This window comes from Lemur catta, chromosome 23 (genome assembly GCF_020740605.2).
Source record: "Lemur catta isolate mLemCat1 chromosome 23, mLemCat1.pri, whole genome shotgun sequence".
NCBI lineage: Eukaryota > Metazoa > Chordata > Mammalia > Primates > Lemuridae > Lemur > Lemur catta.
Window position 1 is genome coordinate 19,482,136 of NC_059150.1, and position 14,559 is coordinate 19,496,694.

At 40.0% G+C, this 14,559-nt stretch overlaps 1 protein-coding gene across 2 annotated transcripts in view; it reads left to right on the forward strand.

Annotated features, from left to right (window-relative positions):
- The first annotated feature begins 535 nt into the window (after positions 1-535).
- Positions 536-14,559, forward strand: part of RGL1 (ral guanine nucleotide dissociation stimulator like 1) — a 150,166-nt gene continuing 136,142 nt past the window's right edge. The window contains exon 1 of one of the 2 annotated variants that reach the window (XM_045536386.1): positions 536-699. In XM_045536386.1, the coding sequence (XP_045392342.1) occupies positions 568-699 (132 nt within the window). In that variant the 5' untranslated portion in view covers positions 536-567. The remainder of the gene's footprint in view (positions 700-14,559) is intronic. The other variant, XM_045536390.1, reaches the window with a different exon arrangement.

The following is a 14,559-nucleotide window of genomic DNA, read 5'->3' on the forward strand; positions in this document are numbered from 1 at the left end:
CATATTGTTAACACTTGTTTACAACCTTTCTGCCTTGAGGTTCTAAGGTTCTTAAGATTAAGAACCAAATTACCGAGTTATTTGTGTCTGCCTAGCATAGAGCCTGGACTAGCAAGTGCACAACAGATGTTTGAAAAGTGAAACTCATGATACCGTAGCCAGGGCTTCTCCCCCATGTACCACATGGCGTGGAAATACGAATACACCACTCAGATCGGCCTCCTGAGAGGGTCTCGCCTCCTGAGAGGGTCAAAGCAAAGTGGTGAGCAAATGTAACAGGCAGATGATGCTTTTGCTTTGCTTTAAAATTTATCTCACTTTGTCCTTTATCAAAATACATCCCTATTTGCCAAAGCCTGCACTAAAATACCAATAATGAATATTTAGGATGTAAAAGTGGCCATAAAAGCTGATGCCTGTTGTGATGCTGTCTTCAATACTCATTATTCACAATCCAGGCATGATAATTTGCTCTCATATTTCCTTTTATGTTACCAGTGTTTTAACCTGGATCACGCTTCATTCTTCCACACAGATCCGTAATGCCTCCTGCCTGCCTCTTTCAAGATGGAGGGGAAACCAGTGGGAGAGCCTACTCAAGTGGTGTCTAAAGTCAAACTCTCCACCAAGGTCGAAGGGACGGGACACTGGCTGGTGGAAGATCATGCTCGAATATGGGAAGTTTTAAAGACAGAGGAGGTAAGATCACTCCGGCAAAGTTGGTTCCATGTTGTATTTGCTCATATCTGAGATGATAATTCTCAGTGCAGCCAGCGCCACAGGCCAGCTTGGCCAATGTTTATTCAGGGCCATAGGTACAGCTGTGACTGGAGAACAGCAAGTCAGGGGTGCGTCCCTTGGACATTAATGATTACACATTGATTTAAGCAAAGGAGGTAACACTGAAGCCCAAGGCTTAAAAAATAATGATCTGAGGCTCATATGCATATAATTTGCATTTTAGCCTCAGGTATGACCAGTGGCGTAGCTGGGGTGTCCCAGTCCTGCCTTTGCTCTCAAGGATGCCCTTCTGTGACTCTTTTCTCTCTCAGATCTGTTATTATTGAAGTTTCAGTTTGATTTATATCAAATGCTAGTATTTGTATGTGAGCATGTGTGTTTATGTGTGTGTGCTCATGAGAGAGAGAGAGAGAGAGAGAGAGAGAGAGAGACACACATACACAAACAGCTACTCTTATTCCTTCAGTGGAAATTATAAATTATGGCTTTTATTTTTATTATGTGTTTGAGGTTAAATTTTACATAATGGTAAGATATTGAAGAACCATTTCCCTATGGCCATAGTTGAATGAAGAGTTATACAAGGGTGATTGGAAAAGAGAATGGAGTTGTTAACTCGAGGCTGGGAAGCTTAGGACATTCCCTTCACTGAACTTGGTATGTGCCCATCTTATCAGCTCTGAAAATAAAACGAAGGGTAAAGGTTTTAGTGCATGGGAAAGAACATCTTAGGGAGAGGTGCAAAAGCAAGAACTTTAAAACAACCAGTGTGGTATTAGGAATGTCATAGGGAAAACACAGACCACCTAGTCAATGGCATTCTGGCTACCAGAAAGACCAGCAAGTACTTTCTGAGCGGTCTCCCTGGGTGACAGTCATTAACTTGGGTGGTTGTCTGGGGTCTGGTTCTCAGCTTACAAGCCTAGAAATTTTATTTTCTCAGATATCTAACAGAAGATCTGTCTTTCTGGGGTAAATTCACATGAATTAAATTTATGCAACTGATGTATAAAAAGAAAATGGCAATCCCTTAATTGATAAAGACAGATGGAAGAATTTCACCTCCTGGAATAGAAGGTCTAATACGCATTCTCCTTGTAGGCAAACCTAAATGGGAGATCAAATAATGGTGAGAAAGTTGACTCCTAAGAGTGGAATCATAAATTGTATAAATTTCTTGTTTGACAGCATGAAGCTAAGTGCATCAGTTAGAGCTTTTTAGTTGCAAGCAACAGAAATTGACTCTGTCTAATTTAAGCAAAATGGAAAATTATTAAAGGATGTTGGGAAGCTCACAGAATCGATGAGAAGTTTGGAGAAATTGGACAGGAACCAAGTCAGCAGGAACTGCTCAGGGTACTACCCCTGGCACAAATTCCAAACTGGTCCCCCCACCAGCCACCCATATTTTCATATTTCTCTTCTCAGGATGCAAAGCCATGGGAGAGAGGAGCTCACTGCCAAGTTTAGTTGCATGTCTCATTGCCCCACACGGATGTTGGGGCTGTGGGGTGGGGACATAGACTCTCTGGCTGAGCAGCCACTTCCCAGTGATGACTCCATACTTGGAAGGGGACGTACAAATTAAATTTTGGTGGGCAGTTACACAAGTGTCACAAAAAACAAAAGTTCAAATTTACCTGGTTTGATCCATGACCTCTGAATGGAAGCTCACTTCTAATGCTTATTTTTGTGGGTTCTACTTTCATTTAAGTTTTGGCTTTTGAGAGTTTTTAATTTTTTTGCCAGCCTATCAGTGTATTGAAAAAGATATTTTAGTTTTATTTTTTCAAGCATTTTTTAGTTGTTTGCAGTAGGAGAGTCAATTAGGGTATTTGGTTCACCGTATTGCTGGAAATGTGAGTCCTACATTCTCCTGTGAGTTATTTAAAAGTGTGATCTTAAAACTTAAATATGTATTTTTTAACTTATATTTTGAAAATTATTTCACTTGGTCAGAAAGTGTCATCTGGATAATGTTGAGTTTTTATTTTTTGGCCACGTTTAGTTAAGTAACTGCTTGCACCTGAATATTCACAACTGACATCTTACCATCATTTGAAAGTTTTATGTTGGCACAAACCAGTTTGTTAAACATAAAACATTACTTTCATTTTCAACGTAGTGATTAATTATAACTATTCTAAGTATGTCCTTAAAATATAAATATTTAATTTTAAAATTATAAATAATACCTGTGTGTAGTTGAAAATAATGAAATCTTTATAGAAGGGTCAAGTATAAAAAAATAAATGTCTTTATAAAACTTCAGTACCTCTTATTTTTAAAAACAAGCAAGGGAGCCGTGGGAGGATTGGGTATGTTTTGTGGTGACGAAAATGTTCTGTTTTTGATCGTTGTGGTGATAATGTGGGTGTACCTATTTGTCAAAACTCATTGAACTCTACACTTAAAATGGACATACTATATGTAAATAATACCTCTATAAATTTGATCTTAAAAAATGGGCAATGAGATGGGGGAACAGAGTTAAATAAATAATCAGTAACTGCAATACAGTGTGTTGGGTGCTGTAATTACTGTGTGCACAGGTATTTTGAGACGCTAGAGCACGAGTCCAGCTGGGTAGGAGTGTGCTTAGATAGCGGTGGGTGTCAGGGAGCACAGGCTTTCTGGAGGGCTTATTCTTGAGTTCATTCTTAAAGGAAAAGTAGAAACTAGCCCAGCCAATGGGATTTTGGAAGGGGAATCAGAACACATATTTCTCTCTTTTTAAAAATTTATTTATTTATTTATTTTTATTTCAGGATATTATGAGGGTGCAAACATTTTGATTACATTTTGTGACTTTGCCTCTTCCAAGTGAGGATTAGAGGCATGCCCTTCCCTTCTACAATGCTCACGGCACCCATTAGTTGTGAATTTACCCATCCAACACCCTCATCCCTGGAGAAGGTTACTACCATATGAGCACCATAGTGTTGATCAGTTAGTGCCAATTTGATGGCAAGTAGACTATTCTTCCGTTCTAGTGATCAGAGCAAATATTTCTGGAAGAGGGAAGACTGTGTAAAGGGGAGTGCTAGAGAGAATATCCTACAGTTTGGAGTGTCTGTAGCAGAAGAATGGCAAGAGATGAAGCTAAGAGGGAATAAATAATGAAAAGTCATATATGCCTCACTCAGAAATTTAGAAATTATCCTGTGGGCACTGGGGAGTCAAGGAAGGGTTTTCAGCAGGGTAGTGGCATGTTAAGATTTGGTTTTTAGAAATGCTGGTCTGTCAGACATACGTGGGATGGCCTAAAATGCTTCAGAACTGCTCTAGCCCATATTGGTCTCTCCTCTGTCCACACTATGCTGGTCAGTGTTCAGCTAGGGAGTACTCGGGCTGTTCTCTGTTCCTGATGGTAGCTCTTGCTCTCCAACTCAACTGTTCGTGATACCATGTCCATTAGTCCTTATTCTACTTCACTTACAACCCCCAAAGCATTGGCACTACCAGACACAGGTTGAAATAAATACCTGATGATTGACTGATGAATATTTTCATGATTTAATGGTAATATGTTGTTTCTCTAAATTGTAACATCAACTAAAATGTTGTCATTTCTGGGCACAAAGGTGATTCGCCATTGAATAGTACTAAGTCGTGGTGAATTTTCTCCTTATTTTTTTGGTATTGCTGATTGAATTTGCATTGAGTTATCCACTACACACTGGACTTATCTGTGTTCCATGTTTTGTATTTGTAAGAAGGCTGCCAAGATATGCAGTGTTCTCTGTGGCTGTGGCACAGAGATGTTCTTAAAGTAGTGAATGCCTGTGTGGAGACCGGGCGCATGACCTCTTCCTCTTCATCCAGCTCAGGGATGGGCCCCGCATTGCAAGAACGCACATTCCTGGAGGAGGAAATAGTAATGTGCTCATCATGCATGCTTTGGAGGTTAAATCATACTTATCTGAGAGACAGGAAGAGAGAGAATTTTTTACAAACTAGATGGCTATTTGGATAAGCAGTGGGGACACAGTGTGTTACCCTCTGAAGAGCCAGCTCTTTGCCAGACTGTGGTTTGATGACAGAGCCAGGGTCCTTCTTTATGATTCTGAATGAATTTCCCTTTCTCTCCACTAAAGATTTTCATACGAGGCAAAGGGATGGAAATTTACTTCTTAGGAAGATATTAATGTATGAAAATACTCTTAAGTAGAATCCCTGAGCTGAGTAAAATAGACATATCATCAGTAGTGAGAGAGGAAACTCGTATATTTCTATATTGCTGTCTCCCAAACTAGAATGTAAACTCTTCAAGGGCAGGGCTCTGTCATGTTCATCTTTATATGTCCAATTTTCTTCACAGTGTCTGGCACATAGTAAGTGCCTAATAAATAGTGAGTAGAGAAAATACAGAGAGGGACTAAGAGGGTGGACTCTGGAGCCAGACTGGCTGTGATCTCAGCAAATTCCTTAATCTGTACTTCAGTTTCCCCATCTGTAAAATGGGTATACCAATAGGGCTGTTATAAGAATTGATTGAATTGCCATATGTAAATTGCTTATAACAGAGCCCTGTACATCATAAGCAATAGATGTAGACTTTTATTGAGTCAATTAGTAGGGGGAAGAGTACAAAACGTTGTACTACATTACACTACGTTGGCCTCCCAATTGTACGACAGTTGCTTTTGACCTCTGCTGCCTGAATTCAAGATTCCCCCCACATTCTGGACAGCTCCACACTCTAGGATTCTTTCTGTAATATGTTTCTAAGTGCCTGCAGAATTTGAATTGGCTTACACAGCTACCTGACTCTGATAAGACTACCCTGCTAAGATTCATACAGGATGATCTTTCAGGATGGCGGACAGTTGGCCCCAAGTAAATAGCATTGTGTTGAGATATATATACAAATTATTTTTGGGGTACACCAGATGTGGGTGTGTTAGAAGCACTCAGCTCCCCTCCCTCTGTCATCTGTGTGCAAGGTGGTGCAATACTCCAGTTAGCTGTGTGCTCCTCAGGCAATGTGTTCTTGAACTCAAGTGGACAGGGGGTTATAAACCTTGCCTTACCCTGGCTGCCGATTCAGGTTGCTCAGGTGACAGTTACTTGAATGGGAAAAGGCAAACCTCTCCAAGAAGATAAAATAAGATAGAACTGATGTGAAGAGAGCTTTTTCCTGTAAAAATCTCGTAGACATTTGCAGCCAATTTAGCCTGGTCTGTTTGGCTCCAGGCCTAGAATGAGCCCTGCATTCACTATACCAGACATGAATATATCTTTACATTTTAGGATAGAGAGCAAAGAAAACCCCTGTTAAATTTAGCAAACAAAGAAAAAAAAAAAGAGAGACCAGTTTCTTGAGGGTGTGGAAAGCATTCATTAATGAAAGTCTTAAGTCTCCAAGAAAAAGTTGGCAAAGCAGTTCTGTTTCAGTCCATTGTTTCCAAAAATATGTTCCCTGTAAACCTCGGGTTCTCCTTTTACTCCCTCGAAAACTCCGTTATGTCAGGAGAAGCTCAACATCAGGCAGTAAGAGGCAGGGATGGGAGGAGAAGAGCTTACATACTGACATGTTTTCCATGAAAGGGAAAGGCAGGATCTTCTGTCCTTTGAACTTAGTTTTCCTTTGAGAGGGCAAAAACGAGGAAGAAATGACGTCATTTAAATTTGTCCCTGGCTTACAAATGTAGGGTATTGGGAAAGTTTGTGCTTCCTCCCACAGTAGTGAGTAGCTAGTCCGAAGGCCCCTCCTTTCTCAGGGGCTGAGATGAGGCAATCACTGAAAATCTTTGCTAGAAACTCTTCCCTGTGACCTGCCATCTGCGAAATTCACCTGTTTTACTTGATGAGAAACCCTGGTCTAGGAATCTCAGGAAACTTTGTAGATGAAAAGATTTTCAGAAAGGTGGAGATCTGAGGGGTGGAGGATGTCATTTATAGGAAAAGGTTACATTCTTTAAAAATTGCAGTGTGTTATCGATAGCCCCACACCTGTGCACATCGTGCTGTTCTCTGTTAAAACATCAGCTAACTCTTACCCATCCTTCAGACTCCGGGAACGTTCCCTGATCATCACAGACCACATTGTGTGCCCTTGTCACTCATTTTTTTCTCTCTCCCTCCCTCTCCTTTTTCTCTTTCCTGTGTTTCCTTTATGTACATTTATTACATTATATGGCAGTTATTAATACTTGTTTTATACTCTTTTCCAGTAGACCATGAGCTCCTAACACAGGAACTGTGTCTATCTTATTCAAGTTTATATCACTGCAATGTTGAGATGTTTGCTGAATGAATGAATGAATGAACAAAGGAATGGACAGATAAACAACTGTCTCGGCCTGTTCATGCTTCACCCTGAGAGGACCTATGCGACACGATTTCTGGGGATTAGTGGCGTTTTCTCTGACATCATAAAAGAGCAGACCCAAGGCTCAGAACCACATGTTTTATTCTGTGGCTTGTACTTGCCAATACTAGGAATCATTAAAATTTCACTGGGTTTCTGAGAATCAACAACATATGTATACAGTGAAAACAAATGACAACAAAAGCAAATAGCCCAATGAAAAGAGTCCTCAGTAAGCAAGAGTCCTCCCACTCTTGTTTACCCTTGTGGGCAGGTCATCCTTGTAAACTAACCCATTGTTGCCTCACAACATTCACTTTGAATAGGATGAATGCAACGTAATCTGAATTGTTTCAAGTGAAAGTGTTAATCAAGGAAGCCTAAAATGTCAAACAAAGAGACTTGAAACACACCGATGGAAGAACCATGCTATGTCAAGGTGGGAGGAGAAGTTGTTTTTAAGGAATCATTGAGGCTGGTAGACATTTGGGAAAGCAAAGAAAAGCCAGGATTTCAAATGGGAGTTCAGGAGTGTTCTAATTTACTAAGAGAAGTTAACACTGCCCACCATATTGTCACAAAGAAAGTGACTAGCAAATGCTCAGGAGTTACTGGAAGGGGTGTAGCAAGCCCCTTGATACAAAGCACACATGCAAGGCCAAGTAATTCCTTTTGGGTGGGGAACATGATGTCATCCATTTTCTGAAGGGAGGCAGGGACCACAAGGAAGAAGGTGCAGAAGCGTAATTGTGCTAGACCTGAATGAACTGCAGAGCCTTGCGGGTGCCGGCCATTAAGCAGCCATGAGCATTTGAACTGAGAAGACATACGGAGAAATAGGCCATGGCTTCATACTTCTTTTTGTTTGTTTTGTTGTGAAAACAAAAATATGGGCACTCCGGAAATCATAAGGGACAGCTGAGTTTTAAATATCTAGTTTCCTCATGATGTCCTTCCACACCACAGCCACATCGTAGTCATTGTAGGACCAGGAGGAACTTTCAGGGGCCATATAGTCGCTGTAGGTTGTCACTTGTCAACCTTAACTGGTGGGGTCTATTCAGCCTTTTAATGCTATTTTCTCAATTTGCCCTGATGGTTGCATGTTCCTTTTGCAACTGAGAGACTTCCATGGCATATATCCCCACTTAATTTCCTATTCTTCAGTTAAATTAGCCAGAATGCTTGTGAATGCAGTGCCCTGGTTAACTTAAGTTTTTGCACATTTATGAGACAGCAGTACACAACCCATAGTAGGCCCTTAATTGATGTTTGTTAAATGAATGGATGAATAACATATGTGAAAGCATATTCGCATATTCTCTGGCTCAAGAAGTTCAAGTTCCTTCCAAATATAAATAGAATTTGAGGATATGGGCAATAAAGAGAAGAGCCCCATGGGTTTGGGTTTAAACAGAATTTGGTTTGAACGTGATTGTGACATTTGCTGGTGACATTACTTGGGCAAGAGTTAATCCTTTAAGTCTCAGTTTTTTTCATCTGTAAAATATGTATAATAATACCCTATGGGAAGAGTGAATATGCAATCTATATGAACCATCTAGCACAATGATTGGCACACAGCAAGGGCTTAATAATATTGCTTCCGTTTTTCTCCACTCTAGTTAACTCAGGATTGACCACAAAACCACTTGAGTTTTGGGCCTTCAAAAATAGTCTTGAATAGACTGGAAATAATATGAAAAACTGTTAATATTTGTCAATTCCGGGTGGTGGTAATATTAACACGATTATATATATTTGTGCCTTTCTATGTCTCTTTTAATTCTAAAAATTAAACACGAAAACAAAAGGCTTAAGTAAAATGACATATCAATAAATAATGAAAATATCTAGAATACATTAATTCGTACCTTAGTAAACATAGAATAGTGAGTTGAGTACTCTGTTCACTTGAGTTACATTGAGTTGTATTTGTTGAGTGACTACTATGAACAGGACTGATGTGGAGCTTACAGTGCAGTGGAGAATACAGATTTTTAAAAAAGCATCATGCACATGATCAGGGCAATTAAAACGAAATATACGTTGTAACACAGCACATATGAGGCACATTTTACCTGAATTTGGGAGATTAGGGAAAGCTAAGGGTAATTAATGATGTGTAGGAGTAAGTGATGTATAAACTGGTACATGGAGAATGAATAGGAGTGAACTACACCAGGAGATGGTGGTGGGGAGTGTCCCACACGAGGGGAAGAGCATGTACCACGGCACAGAGACTAGAGGAGATGGAAAATGAAGAATAGTTCAATACGGATGGAGTATAGGGTTCAAGGCAGGAGGTTTGGGGAGAGTCAAAGCTTGAAAGGAGGGCAGGGGTCAGATCACGAGGGGCAATGTAAGTTCTGTGCCTCCTGGGGAAAGTTCACCCACCAAAAATTCAAGACCCCTGTGTGCCACTGTTGATGAGGTCTCTATTTTTGTACTAATGTTGGTGCTTAGGAGCCAATAATTCAGTGCTTGAGGTCTGATGGAATGCTGCGTTTTGGGGGGAGCCTGAAATCATGTTGTTGCTATTTTTGGTGGACAGAAACTTACTTTAACTACTTCAAGCAAATGAAATGAATATAGGAGTTCCACTTCCTACACATTACAACCTAAGAACTTTCATAGATCGAAGCTGTCCTGAGCCAAGGTGTACCAGTTCTGCCTGCCGTCAATAGGAAGACATTAGCAGTGGCTTGTTTAATGTCTTTTTGGACTTTCAGAGAAACAAACTTCCCCATGGGAACCTAACTTGTAAGTAGAGGAGCTTTATAATAAAAAGTTAACTTTATCATATTTTTCTTAGAGTGCTGATGTCCTCTTGCATCAGATGGATCAGATTTGTGTCCCCGATCTTGAGGTTAGCCAGAGTTTCTGAAACTAATAAATAATTTTACAATCTGGAAGGTTTTTCTTTTAACAAAACCAATGGAATTTGTCCATTATTGTATGGAGCTTGGACAACTTGAGTCTGGTTTGGAGAATCTGGAACACAGTCACACTGAGGCAGAGATGAAGGATGATTACAGTCTAATGACAGTCATTCGCAATATCTGATCATGTTCAAACACATGATTTCATAATGGAAAATAAGCGGGCCAGACAATTCAGTATTACATAAACCATCTGGAGACCTTGCCTGTGACTTCTCGGGAGGAAGTTCATAAGAAAACTGATGACCCGAGATCATGATTTGCCCAAAGTTGCAGAATAACGTCATTATACTCTAATTCCCAACTGTTGTTCCATGCACTTGGTTTTTACAATTGTATAAAATTACCAAAGACTGGAAGCTTTGCAAACTCTAGTTATGTGATAAAGTTCCTGGCCACTCTCTTTTAATTTTGGAGTATACCTTTTTACTGTCTTTTGAGTGGGATGTTTGAAGGGAGAGATCATCTTTATAGTTTGTTTTATGTGTGCAAAATTTTTTTTTAAGCTACAACTCTGGGTAGCATTTTTTCCCTCTTCCAGTTGTATTTTTTTCCTTTTATTTAATGTGATCAGTAGTTCAAAGCAGGATCTATTTATTTTTGGCTCAATTTCCACCCCACTGGTTGTGACTTTTAGATGTATATGTGGAATTTTGTTCTCAGAGGAAGATCTAAGGAGACCCTGTTGTATGTATGGGTTAACCGCCATAAGGCACAGCTGGTGCAAATCAGCATGATGCAGCAATAGCTTCAGGTTATTGGCAGAGCTTGTGTTTAGAATTATAAAGAGGAAAAGGGGCTCTCTACTGTAGGAGAGAGAAGAAGGGGAAAGCTAAGGAGGGAGAAGAGGGTTTATCAAAGATAAAGAGGTGAGAGAAGACATTAAAAGAGTAGGGGTCTTCTTAGTGACCTCATAAACAAGTAGTAAGGGGAAGACTTTACACTACGTAAAGTTTTATTAAGTTAAGTAAAATGATGTTTATATATAATACTTCTTGGTTTGAGGGATTTGGGGCACCTCATTTTATATATGTTCCTGTCCTTATGCGGATAAACAGAAGAACTGTGGGATAGCTTGATAGCCCATGGAGAACTGGGAGGGTTCTTTAATGAAGTTGGGAAGAATGGAAAATTTAGGATGAAAAAAGGGTATGGATTCCATATCCCAGATTCTCTGTCCTTAGCCTGGGTTGATGCATGCCACCCGTGGTTTATCCACGTCTCAGGTTTGGGATCAAGGTACACATCAGTCAGCATCAGTCTCTCCGAGTCGGGTGACATGCTTTCCCAGATCATTGCCAAAATAGGTGCAACCTTCAGGGAATTATCTTTATTTTTCCTGATGCCTGGATTTAGTGCTCCTCTGAAGGCAAATGAGCAGTGATAGGTGGAACATTTTCTGAAAGAGAAGGTTCTGTTCCACCCCCCTGGCAGAATTGTACACCTGGCACTGTCGGATCTGGATCCTCCCTTAGACTCGTCTTAGTCTTTCAGGAGACACCTGTGACAGGTGGCTGGGGGGAACAGAGAAGGCAAGACTTCCTTCCCCCAGAGGACAGACTCCTTTTTTTCTGGGATCAAGGATTAAAAATGGTGATTCTTATTTGTAGCATTGCAAAATTTTCTTTTATTATCGTGAAATCAAAGAACTTACAGTTGCAGATGTGCTCACATCTCAAGGTGAGTACGTGAGATGGCCCTCAGTGCTAATTCTAGGATGGTGTGTGAGGTGGCCTCCAAAGTTAATCCTGGGTCAAAGGGAATGTGTGAGCTAGCCCCCAAGGCTAATTTTAGGGCTTTATATGTGCTTCAGATATTGGCTATGGGGTATCTCAGATATCGAGTGTGTTCGTATATTATGTTGGAAACTTTACAGACAAGAAGATAGGTAGAAGTGTGAGGAAAGACAGTTTGTAAATTTGTATCTTCTTATGAATGATGGGAAAGCATCAGTATTGTTCTGTGACCCAATGGAAGAAAGAATGTATTTTATGCTTAGTGTGTAGTTGAAGAACATATTTGTGAAGGAAGAACTGGGTCAATTCAAAGAACTATCAATTCATAAAAGAGAAAGTCAGTATCTAATTAGCATGAAAAATGCTCAGATCAAATAGTGACTAAAATTTTGATTCTGTTTAGTGTTATATAAAATATTTAGTGAGATAAAAAGGATCTAGAATTTGTTAGAACTCATCTTGATTCCAGCTTCCTCCCTGGGGGAATGCCTATAAACAAAACATTCTTAATGTGCTAGATGAAATAATTTTCTTCAAAGAATTATTTTAGTGGAAAAATGGGTTCATGGTATGATAGCCTTCTTAAGAATAAACGGGTTGTCTCTGAATACATAACTTATTTTTTGTCAGGTACCCAATTTAGCAGTTGTACAGACCTTTGAGATCTGCTGACGTTATTATTCCTGATCTCTTTGGAACAGATACTAAGTGATGTAATTTTAATGTTTCTGATTTGCTTTTTGTCATTTTTTCAAGAGCATGATAAATTTGAACTATTACATCTATTTTACTTTGGACGAGTCCCCTTTGTCATCAAGGACATCCGTTTTTGAAACAGCTGTTTGGGTTGAGGGATAAAGGATGTGGCCATGAACTAGATCCAAGCTAATTGGCCCCAGGGCAAACACACTCATGACCTTGACCTCATTAGTCCTGTGCTGTAACTAGCTGAAGTAATCTGCCCTGGGGCGAAGGGTCAATTCCCTGAAGAAGTTCCAGCATTTAGAGATTTTCCAACAAAGCTTGTAATTTTGCCAAGCCATCCTCTCCTGCCCTGATGATGAATGCTTGGATGATGACTGAGAAGGGGAGAGTCTGTGCTGATTCTGTGGGGTCACCGTCAGGTAGAAAGAAATGTTAAAGTCATGTTTATTTCATAGGGTGTATATCCAGGCCAATGCCATTGGCTGTTTTACTCAGATAGATGTTGATAACCTTGCGCCATCGTGAAAGCCATTGCGGTAGGTTTTGGCCAGTAGAAAGCCTCCATATGTATCACACACAAAAGTTGTGTGACAGGTGACACTTTCAGCACAGTGGACTCTTCTGATTCTCAGTCTTGCCTTTTGCTTTCATACTGTCTGGTTAAATAATCAAATATGCGGCACCAACCCTGACCATGAACTGGATTAATGAAGCTGCAGTTCAAGACTGTGCATAAGAGCAGAAGGGCATTTTTTTCCTTCCCAGGCTCAAGAACACAAAGGAGTTGTGCTGTTGAGTGGCAATGGAGCCACCAGCAGCTCTTGAAAGTCTGTTCTCTGCTGCTGGTTTATATTCCTCACACTTGAAGGCCTGTTGCTCAGTAGGTTGATCGACATTCCCTCCAAGCACCCCTTTTCTAGCCTCCCCAGTGGCCAGTGGGATGGGGAGGGGGTAAGGGTGCTCCTCTGACTCTTTCTGGACAGCTGGGACAACATTTCGGTCCTTCCTATTTTCAGGCAAGGACTCGTTCCTCTTATCAAAATCTCTTTTCCAAAGTAAAATAAGTAGAAAAAATAGTTAAAAATCAAGATGAGGCAATTATTACTCTTCTTCTTTCCACTTCCTCTTCCACCCTATCACACGATAAACATTTTTCTCAGGGACCATCTTCTTCTATGTAGAGTGGAATACTTCCTCTCTAGCTCAGCTGGCTGAGAGTATTATAGATTTCTCTGCTCAGAATCTCTTTTTTTCTTCCCTCTTTAGCCACACACCCAATTGCTGTAGAAGACACTAACTTAGAAACCCATTGAAATAATAATGGCATACTTATGAGAATTTTTAATACTGTGGAGTACAAATAAGAAACCTAAACTGGGCCCTGATCTCTCTCCCAAATGTCATCCTGCTCTGCCAAGCCCATTCCTCCACCCCATCTCAAGTTCATTTCCTGAAAGTTAACCACTCCTAACCATTTCTTGAGATTCGTTCTAGGAGAAAAAGTTAAGCATATGCCTGAATGTATATATGTACCCATATCTACATGTATGTGTGTATTTTTCACATGTAAGGGATCATACTATACATACTGTTCTGCACCTGGCCTTTTTCCCTTAATGATATGTCTTAAAAATCTTTTCATATTGGCACCCACAGATCCATCTTATTCTTTTAACCACTGCGTAAGTTATCCATTATCTTGATGTGCCATTTTTATTTGACCAGTCCCTGTACTGATGGACATATTGATGCATTTTTAAAACCATGACAAATAATGCTCCAGTGACCATCCTTGTACATACATACTGTTGAAATATTCCATGCATATCCATAGGGTAAATTCTTAGCAGTTACTGCTTCAAAAGGAATATGTGTTTTTAATATTGATAGATATTGCCAGATTGTGCTCTAAAAAGGTTATGCCCATCTGTACTGTCAAGAACATAAAAATCCATTTTGAATACATAGAAAAATAATGTTTTCTCAGACTCATGTAGCTGGCTTCTGATTTTATTCTTAAACTGCTTTCTCTGTTTTAGCCTCTGGACATCTGACACATAAATAAGCGATGCTCAAATCATCCTTCCCTCTACTGAAGATCTATCCAGCTCTGAGCCAATAA